Source organism: Diuraphis noxia, unplaced genomic scaffold (genome assembly GCF_037042655.1).
Source record: "Diuraphis noxia isolate RWA-SAM2 unplaced genomic scaffold, SU_Dnox_SAM2 contig0002, whole genome shotgun sequence".
Classification (NCBI taxonomy): Eukaryota; Metazoa; Arthropoda; class Insecta; order Hemiptera; family Aphididae; genus Diuraphis; species Diuraphis noxia.
Window position 1 is genome coordinate 52,938,410 of NW_028301712.1, and position 11,039 is coordinate 52,949,448.

At 29.7% G+C, this 11,039-nt stretch overlaps 1 protein-coding gene across 2 annotated transcripts in view; it reads right to left on the reverse strand.

The window, feature by feature from the left end:
* nahoda (DOMON-like domain-containing protein nahoda) overlaps nucleotides 1-10,018 on the reverse strand; it is a 47,681-nt gene extending 37,663 nt beyond the window's left edge. The window contains exons 1-2 of one of the 2 annotated variants that reach the window (XR_016190152.1): nucleotides 9,724-10,018; nucleotides 1,217-1,423 (exon numbers count right to left, since the gene is read on the reverse strand). Coding sequence is in view for 1 of the 2 variants with exons in the window: in XM_015511386.2 (XP_015366872.2) it covers nucleotides 1,217-1,373 (157 nt within the window). In the remaining variant the exon portion in view is untranslated. The remainder of the gene's footprint in view (nucleotides 1-1,216; nucleotides 1,424-9,723) is intronic. The other variant, XM_015511386.2, reaches the window with a different exon arrangement.
* Between the last annotated feature and the right edge of the window lie 1,021 nt (nucleotides 10,019-11,039).

Below are 11,039 nucleotides of genomic sequence, written 5' to 3' on the forward strand. Positions count from 1 at the left end.
GACAAAAAATGCACGTGTGGCATTCTCTTGATCACTAAATCATTCTACGAACAGCAAGTATGTAGATACAATGGTTTTAAAATCAGTATAAATATTTTGATTTATAAATCCTAAAGTGGATTTATATTGCAGCATTTATGAAATTTAAACTATAAAAACGTTCGGAGTTTGTATTACTTTTGCATATAATAACAATTTGATTTGATTTTAAAAAAAGTAATTAAACTTAATTTTTAAAACAAGTGAAAAAAATGTATGATTATGGTTAAGAAAGTCAATAAAAACAATTAATTAATATAGAGAGCTGTAATACTTTCAATGATTTGGATTGAATAAATGTACACAATATTAATACTTACAAACACAACTACATAATATTAATCATATTAAATGTCTTGAAATAAACCCTACGTCTACATCATGCCCTGTAGGCTATAGATATAGGACGTAGGTTTATATTCTCAACATGTACTTTCGTAGAGCTATAGTAGCTCAAGACGCTCACGTAATACTTATCTATTATAATTATTTATTAATACACTATACATAATATTTGAATTGATTAATACAATTGTATTATTATTAATATATACCTACTATTATTAAAGCTCTCAACTATGCATGTCCTTCGGCAGACCCGTCCGATCGATTGCTCCCTCGGGATATCAAAACCTCATCTGCCTACGTCTATAACACTCTATAGACCTATTGTATACACTATGTTGTTATGAAACAAAATTAGTTATTTTGCATCAGTAGACCACTTTGTTGTAGTGTAATATTGGATTTTTGAACAATACTAGTAGAGATATTTCATGGAAAACTTGGATGAAAATAATACTTAACGGCACAATAGTCGGTGCTGTCTATTGTTAATAACACACATGATGGCACATAATATATAATATTATAATATAGACATGAACGTGTACCAAATAAGCTATATAGATCAAAACAGAAAACAACAAATCTATACTGGGTATATACTATGTTTAAAGATTTGCTGAACGATAGTAATTACCACGTTATCATTAATACTAATAAGACATACTTACAAGGTAAGTATTAAAAATAATAGCATGTTTGAAAAACATCAATACCTCAAACTCTAAACTTCCGGAATCACTGGCTGATACCTCAACTCATCTCCGTACACAATACAATTTATAATTGCTTCCAATTTACTCGACCCAAACTTTAAAAAAAAAAGACTTACCTTTAGGCATACCACAAGGGCCGGGCGTTCTGCTAGTATCCAAGAAGTCGAGGTCATATGTTCGGGCTGGAGGAAACGTGAGGGCTACATGGCTCGTGGTACTGCACACCAGGCAAGCCACCACGGCCAATATTAATTCCCTCGAATTTGAGTTCATGACGAACGCAATTATATACTTAAGCTATTCTCAAGCCCATTTCGTATGACCTAGAAAATATAATAAAAATTATAAATATTTGTAATATAGATAATTGCAAATACTTAAAATTAATTGAAAATAATTTTTAATTTAAGTATCTATACAAGCTACTTGGGTATTTTTCGTTTTATTTTTATTCATTCACAGCCCTTAAATGTGATGCAACTCTGAGAATGCTTATTAGTTATTATGATATACAAGTATACAACTTAAGGTTGATATTAAATCAATGGCAGTCAAATGGAGAATGAGGTGAATAGATCCAACTCCTTACTCCGTAACCTTTTTTCAATGTTTAGATCTAATAACCATTTTTGATAACAAAATAGTGGATGTTTAAAAATCAGCCATATTACTTCCTTCTCTATCGTGTTTTATGAAGTATAAGTGTATAACCAAACTAAATGTATACACAAATATATTTTATTAAATTTATCGTAAATAAGTGTTTGAGAAAATCCTTAAAAAATATTATATGTTTGTATATAGATCAAACAATAAACAATGAATACACAAATCAATGAAAATTTCAATTACGTCAACTAACATTGATCCTCATTAAACAAAAATAGTCAACATTCAATTACCTACCAATTTTAAGTATCTACAAAAAAATTAATACTAAGCAATAAGCACTAAACACCGATTAAAATATTAAGCCAAACGTTATAGTTATATTGTCCGGAATATACTTAAGTTGCACAGTGTATACTTTTAAGTTTTATAAAATTAATCGACGACTAACTGCAGTATGGTAAGTATAATATAAATCCATACACAATACGTATTAGTATCATGCTTATAAGTCGGCTGAAACGATAATCAATTTACTAGGCATATTTTGGCGATGCTGACGTTTTGAGCAAATTTCTAACTAGTAACAGCGAACAAACCAATACTCAGTTAGGTAAACCAGGTCGTTCAAAACTGTATCGCCAAACCACACCTATTGTTTTAGACAAATATCTAATATCCGATTAGTCATTACTCATAAACCGATTATACATCAATCATAAATAATCAAGTTCTCTATATTATTCATTTATTTTATATTTTTATTTCATGCTAAATTTTCACAAATACATACATCACCAAACATTTTAAATAATTATACCTATATCATAAAAACTTTTAAAATGCTACTGTCTTTACTTTGAAAATTATTCCAGGTTTCAACTATTATTATAGTCTATCGGATTAATAAGACTGATTAACGACTATTCAATAACCGATATACGAAAACAAACAATATAAAATCATTCTATTTGTTTTTATTATTATTGTAAGTGACAGTATAATATAATTATTATCTAAGAGCTAACTAAAACTAATTCTGTTGACAACATAAACATTGACAATATTCAATTGACCAGAGTTTTTAAAATGTATTATCCAATCGGATTATATGGTTTTATGTTACGCAATCTAAGGATAGTAATATGTAATAGAAAGTTAAATATTTGATAAAGGTTAATTTTAAATTTAAATCCAAAACATAGAATTTGCATGAATATTTTAAAATTAAATATTGAATGATTTAGATTAATTTCATGATAAAATAAATTAATGAAATTGATAAATTCACCCCAAGTGGTCTAAAGTATGGTAATTTTAAGCAAGTAAACAATTATTATGTACCTATTACATGCGATTAAGTGTTGGTACACAGCTCAAATTGCCAACAAAACATAATTATGTAATTTAATAACGTATTAATATGAGATTAAATATAATGTCTGAGTTAATGATAATTTGGTATTTAATACTTAAATAATTTGATAAATTTAGTAATTTTACTGGTGTAGGATACAGATATCATTTTTTATAATGTGTTGGTTATTAATCTAATACGATAAATAATTGAATAAACCTAATAGAAGCTAATACTTTAATAAACGGTGAAAGTTTGAAAAACTTTTAAATGTTACTTTGTGGATTGCCTGCAGTTGTGACGCACTTAATATTTTTTTAAATTACGAAAATGATTGTCTTTTTAAAAAAAATTACTCTATTACGAGTATAACATTGGAAGTAATATTTAACTTACCTTACTTACTTAACATTATGAAGAAATAGTTTTCTTAAGGTAGGTATGTACATACATTTTTTAATCGTTATTTTCTATCGGCTATCACTCAAGGACAACAACCAAGATACATTTTATGAACGATTAATTTTCGTAATAGACATTATATTATATTCAAAGAACATTTATCACTAACCAGTATAAGGATTTTAGAAGGATAATCTTTGATCTAATAAATTCAATGTTTTCAATAAAACATATAATAATAAATAAGTTATTTTTATGACGTTTTAATCTGTAAATAATCTAATACATTATCTTGGTCTTTCCGACTCCGTTCTTTGGATTAGAGAAATAAACGAATTCATACTATGTATATGTATAGTATACCTACATTGTATACAGGCGAGTATATTATTAGAGTTGTAACAAAAGTTTTCAGTTAAAACGGTATTCATTATTTTATCATGAGTATACTTACGTCTAAAATAAATTATAATTTTTTAACAGACACCTGCATCAGGATATGAATTTAAATTACATTCACTCATTCACCTTTATTCCATATTATTATAAGTTAATGTGTTTATTTTTCGTACAATAATCATGCGTATAGTAAAAAACCCGACACCAAAGGGGTTGACAACCTTACAGGAGTAACTGAGTAAGAGCACTAACCTAGACATAATATTATAATAATTAAAATTATACGCTAGCTGGTTTTTTTTTATCTATCATCTCAAAGTAATGTCATCTAAATAATTAGTCGATCCGCTTTTTTTTATGACAAAAGCGTCAACTCATCTCAAGGAATATATGAATTTTAACCATAGAGTATATGTATAACATTTACAACAAGTAGCTTATTATCTACAACGTGAAGATGAATATAATTTTTTATATAACTCCTCGATTTACCGATCATTTTTTACATCGCTGCTGTGCATATACATATATAGCTACATAACGCACATGTATTGCTAAAATTGCCTAGAAGCATCTTTCTATATTTTCTTTTTTATTATTATTTCATAACACAGCAAAATCACCAACGATGGTCAAATCGTTTCCTGGTCACTTATATGATTGACCACATACTTATACTATACTCTACACCGCATACAGACGTTCACGTGCTATATTTGCAGTTTATGCGAGTGAGATAAATATCTTCTTGCCCTCAGAATTCACAAGAATGTGGCCTTATGTCATCATATATAGATATGATATTTTTCTGGGACACCAAACCAGAAAGATTTTTCGCAATAACGCACATCATTACATTGGACCGTTGAGGTGCATTTATATACTACAAAGTAGAACCTACGAAAATCCACACGAGTAAACACTTATAGTATACATGTACATAATAAATTATAATAGTGTTATGTGTGTACGTATCATTAGCCAACAAGAAACCGACCTCACCTCGAGGCCCAATACACAAATACAGTATTCCTCCACACGCTGTATCATTTTCTACATGACTTCCAATATAGTACGAAATTAAAGATTGAAAAAAGTGAGTGAAGATAATCTAACTACACTTACGGAATAAAAATATATTATAATAATAATATATATTCACTCGCAGCTCAAACACAAATGCGTTGCCCCGCGTTAAAGTCACTAACCGCTACTCAGCGGTGCGCCAAACGTAATTTACAAAAGATGTCTTTCATATAGTATCATTTTTTTATATTATTATTACGATTCCAATTGTATGCGATTAATTGTGAATAGTAAATTACAATACCATATGAAATAATGTAACATAAAATATACCTCTAAAAGACAATTGAAATAAAATAACTGGGGAGAAATACAAAATAGTAAAATTGGAAAAGATTTAAATTATATGTATAGCAATAATATTGCTCTCACAATCGAAAATTAAAAATTAATTGCTTAACCCATGACTATTTACGTAGAATAAAAAATAATCCCAGTAAAAACTCAACATACAACTAAAATTATTTTAGGTTTCTAATGTGTTTATATTATCATTTTGTAGTTACCTTTTTATAAAATAACCGACTATAAAATATGTATAGTCGGCTGTGGCTCAGCCGGACCGGGTTCGATCCTCGACCATCGGGCGACATTTTTCTCCGGGCAGTCACGGTGTCCGGAGAACAAGTGCCGCCATACCCCACTTTGGGGCATGGCAGAAACCTACGGGTGCCCCAATAAAAATTCTGCCAAAACTCACACACGTGTAACACACATTACCGTTCCATAAAATTACAGTACTACCCCATTCCCAATGGCCTAAGTTGCCGCGGGATAATTAATAAAAAAAAATAAAAAAAAATATATATAAAATAAAAAATATATATTTTACTCGATATTTTAGCAGGTTTATTGTAGGTATACCTATAATAGGTAAGTTTTTACTCGTAAAAGTAGTATGAAAATCATGCAAGTGGTCATAGATTAATGTCAATTTGTAACTACAACTAATTCATACCTATTTAAAATATTACAAAATCGTATTGAGATTGATTTTTAAATTAGATAGTTAGAATAGAAATATAGTTAGATGCTTATACTGTATAATAAAACAATGTTATACACTTTTTTCTTTTTTATAAGAAGAAATTATATCACCAGAATATACCAGAATTATATTCTGGTCTTTCGCAAACAAAACTGTTATATATTTCAAATGCCTACATCACTCTATTCTAATGTTTATACATCCATTGAAATTATTGTACTCAACGAGTTGTCACCGACATCCAATTACATTCAATTTGCAAGCTCGCAACAACCGGTTTTTACTTCGTCGACGAGATGAATCTATAACGTGAACCGGATAATATACAATATCGCACGGTCAATGGTTAGCTCATCGCAGCAAGCGTCTGCATGTTAGTTCATCGCATGTCATTTCATACCGTTATTCTTATTTATTTGTCGACAAACTAAAATTGTAGATGCAAGAAAAATGTTTGAATACCATTCAAAGAATATCTATGTGAATATTGAATTTATAAATTACAATAAATTCCCTATATATAACCATATGTATACTATTTGTTCAAAATCAAACATCAAATACCAATAATATGTAATTATTTGTTATTGACCAATTGTATTTTGTCTGTGTTGACAGTATGATAGTTAATAAAATAATACACATAACATTATAAACTGCACCAGTAGGTAACATGACATTTTAATATATTTTAATATACATATGATAACAATATTATAACATATGTAGTATTATATATAACATATTATATAATACAAAATTTATATCTATGGCTTTTATAGATACAAGCCTGCAATAGTCACGATATGATCTGTAAATCTAAACGTTTATAGTGTTTAATGTTTATTATTTTTATTTTATACTAATTTTTTACAAGTAATGTATTTATATATTATATACGAACATTATTCGTATTATGAGAAGAGATAATATTAATATGTATAATTATTACATACAAATAGTTTAACACGTTTATCCAGACGTAGATATTTCATACACTGCGTTTATTAGTAATAAGTATTATCAACATTAAAATTATTATTTACTTATTTTTATATAACTAGTATATATATATTTAAGCAGTATTGCACAATTTCTGTACAGTTCGACATTTAGGTTCCGAATTTTTGGCTACATAATATCTTATTATGATTAAATTAACAGTAGCATAATACCAAAATATACCTAACAGACAATAAATTTAAAAAAAATCTACTATGCCCATTGTCACAAATACAATAAATATACATATTTAATATACATTTTGTTGTATTAAAAAGTAACAATGTGCAATAACCTACCTGTAACTAAATATTGTAAAATTTTAAGATGGAATGTGATAAATTCATTGAAAACATATTTTAACAAGGATACCAGAAATCAATACTGTTGCAGTAAAAATAAGAACAAATAAATATGTACCATGTTGTGATTGTATTTTTTGTAAAAAAAAAAAACAAATTAAATATATAAATAACCAATAAAAAAAAGTTGTTGAGAATTGAGATACGGTAATGACATACATTTTTTTGTACTCATAAATATAATCGTAAAGTTAAGGTTATTTGCGCGTTACGATTATAATATAATATTTTTATGTATTTGAATAAACAATTAGGTAGGTACTATTGCATTATACTGTGTGTGACTTTAAATATATTTTACTGATAATATTCTTTATTCTTAATTTTTTTTATAGATTGGCTTTATAATTGTAAAAAATAATTAATGGACTATTGTCTATTACATAACTTTTTATTTAATCACTAGATTGGTTTCCATAATATTATAATAAGTATCGTCTTTATTTTTAATTCTTTCGTTCTAACTATAACTTAGGATACAAAAAATGTTTAGGTGACACTGGACAAAATTGAAAATTATTTTTGTTCGTTTGGTTGTATAATATGTTACGTTTAATAGTTCATAGGTATATAATTCACGTCTGTGCTTCAACGGGCGTTGAATTGACGATTTGCATCACGACAGTATGACAATAACAATAAAATTTAATAAAAACCATTTTGCAGTTTGATTTTAAAGGTTGACCAATGTGCATAATATTTATCGCTGTTAAATTGTGTCTCTGAAATACTGTTGGACGTTGGTTCAATGGAACGTGCGTATTTCATACACGTTCGAGCTGTCCTATACGACATATACGTGACTTAACCTGAGCAAAAAATTTATTTAGTATGAAAGAACAAAAACAGTTATGTTTTAAGCAAAAAATACCTGTCAATAGAGTATTGGTCACGGGTATATAAAAAAAAAAAAATGAAATAAGGCATTAAAAGTGGTTGGAAACAATTCTATAGTAGAGCTATAAAGATATACATAATACAGTAGGTAATAAGTACCTACTACAGGGTATTACAATAATTATTATTCACACAATACTACCGTTGTCCGTCGCGTTTAACATTTCAGTTTAAAAGTTTATAAGAACGAAACCACAAAATATTATAATAATTACTTCAATTAATTTTGACCGATTACAATATACGCAATGGCAATATAAAATTATAGCGGTTGAATGTATATCGATAAAGAAAAATTTTTCCACTTGCAACTGCACGAAATCAAGCTATACACACAATATATGTACCACTGTTTTCGATTTCAAAATATCCGAAACCACATAACAAATAGGTAGTATAAGTAGATACTAAATCGTCGAACAACCAATAGTGAGTCTATAGAAACATTCAAACATCTATCATATAGGAACCTGATTTTCTTCTTTGGAAGATTCTCGCCTTCTCCGAGACTTGTGCAGCATGTGCATTCACACTTGATGACACACTTGAGCTTGGGAGGCGTTTTTAATATAATATATCTATTTACACAGATATGTCGAATACGTTATACCTGCATAATTAGATATTAGAGATTTTTCCTTCGTGACATATCGATTGTTTACGGTTTTGAAATAATACTGTATAATATGATTCTTTTCAGTTTAACCTTGTTATAAACACAACTATTATAAGATTCGACGAAATGAGGTTTCGACATACGAACACGTAATATTATTGTAATTAAAATTAACGATGACTGTTTAATACTCTCATACATGTAAAATATACATTTATATACATTATACATATCATTATTATATTTGTACATAATATTTTATGTGAATATTACTTTTAAACGCAAAATATACATTTTAACCTAATAATAATATTATTATAACAACAATAGTTAGACGAAGATATAATAATTTAAATAATTATATATTTTACTTCAGAGATCGGATAACGATTAATATTTTATATTACCCATTAGAAACTCGAAACTTCACAGACAATTAATATTATATTGATAAGAGATGCGATTAAGACGTCAGTATAAGGACATAACTATTAAACTACAGGCTTAGCCAGAGGGTCATTAACAATAATGTTTTAAAACGAATACACCATTAACTTTAGACTGCGTATAATTTCGTTGTCCACTATAGATGTTTAATACATAATAATATTATATTCATAATTTATATTATAAATTACATAGGTACAATGGATGACTATTCTCAATAAATTCTAATATCCAATATTGTACATAGGATTGATATTTATCGAGAAACATGTATCGGAAATATCAAATTAGATTTCCTAGTTAAAAAAAAAACATAGAACCTAGTGGGGGTATAACATCGTCTCTAATTTGAAAAAGGGTCGACGACGCCAGGTGTAAACCAAAAACCACCATTGACGTAAGACCGTTTACCACGGTCGAAGGAGGGTTCAAAAATTGTTTGTGCTGCGTTATCTTACCTGTTCGTGTAAGACAATACGTAAATTGTTGTTGTTGTGTTGTAATGAAAACCTGTGAACTCGATTGGTTTTATTCCGTAAGAACACCGCGAGCAATACAATATTGTCAAAACAACAATTTCGATTCACGGAATAATACGAGAACGTTTAATCACTCGAGTTTTTACGTAAACGGGCGAGCACGATCGTCTAGATTTCGCATAAAACAAGAGAAAACGACCGACCAGTACGGAACACACGAACGATCTGACGAAGTGACGACACCTGACGGACTGCGGTAGTGCGGTCTGCGATAGTTCGGTGCAACGACGATTTCCCGGTATCTCGGCGGCGCTCACATTTCTTCGTCGAGTTACCAAAGACGCGAGCGCGGGCACGGCTGTGGCCAGACGTATCGACCACCGCGCATGCGTCATCTTGATACAACGTTCACGCCGAACCAGTCGTCGTCGTGGTTACCGAACGGATACGTCGCGCCAGTGAAACGCGCCTTAAACCACCAACAATGTTTATTTTTTTTATTTTTTATTGCTATTAGGTCTTTTACTATTATACCTACTACACCTGGGACAACGTCTATGGAAGATTTTTAAACGTCAAAAACCATAGGGCGTTTGCATGATTGACGAGCTAGTTCAGAATATATAAGTGTTGGTAGGAACCCCGATGAGTACAATTTAAGGGACATTCGCAGCTACGTCGTGTGTCGTGCTGCATGTGCAAGAGCGTGGTAACTATGGTTACAACTGGTATCAATAATGATTTTAAATTAAAGCTATAATCAATTCTTGGTATACTCGATTACAATACTTAGTTATTACATGATATCAAACATGTATGTAATGTAAGTAATGTCCAATCACAATAATGTTCGACGTAGGTGTGAATCAAGTTTTATTAATAATATCATTCGAAATCGTAGATACGACAGTGCTCATTCTATAATAAATAGTCTATCATATTATCACAGATTAAATTAAAAAAATTAATTATTAAATATTATATAATCTGTGATATTATTAAAAGTACGCGCCGTGTGGGCATACCAAAGACCGCGTAGGCCAGATCCGTCGGCGAAGGACGTTGCTCTTGCAGCGGTCATCGAGCGCCTACCACCCGGGACGTCTAGTCTGTCGCTGTTAATGCAGTGCTGTAGTGCAAGCAAGTCGAAATCCTCCGACCTGCACCGACCAACTCCGACCGACCGCCCGCCCGTGGGGTGCCACGCACTTGTCTACCGCTGCCCGTTGGTGTCTAATATACCAAGGTATAATAATATTATTATTATCATCAATATTCTTCATCATTGTAAGAAT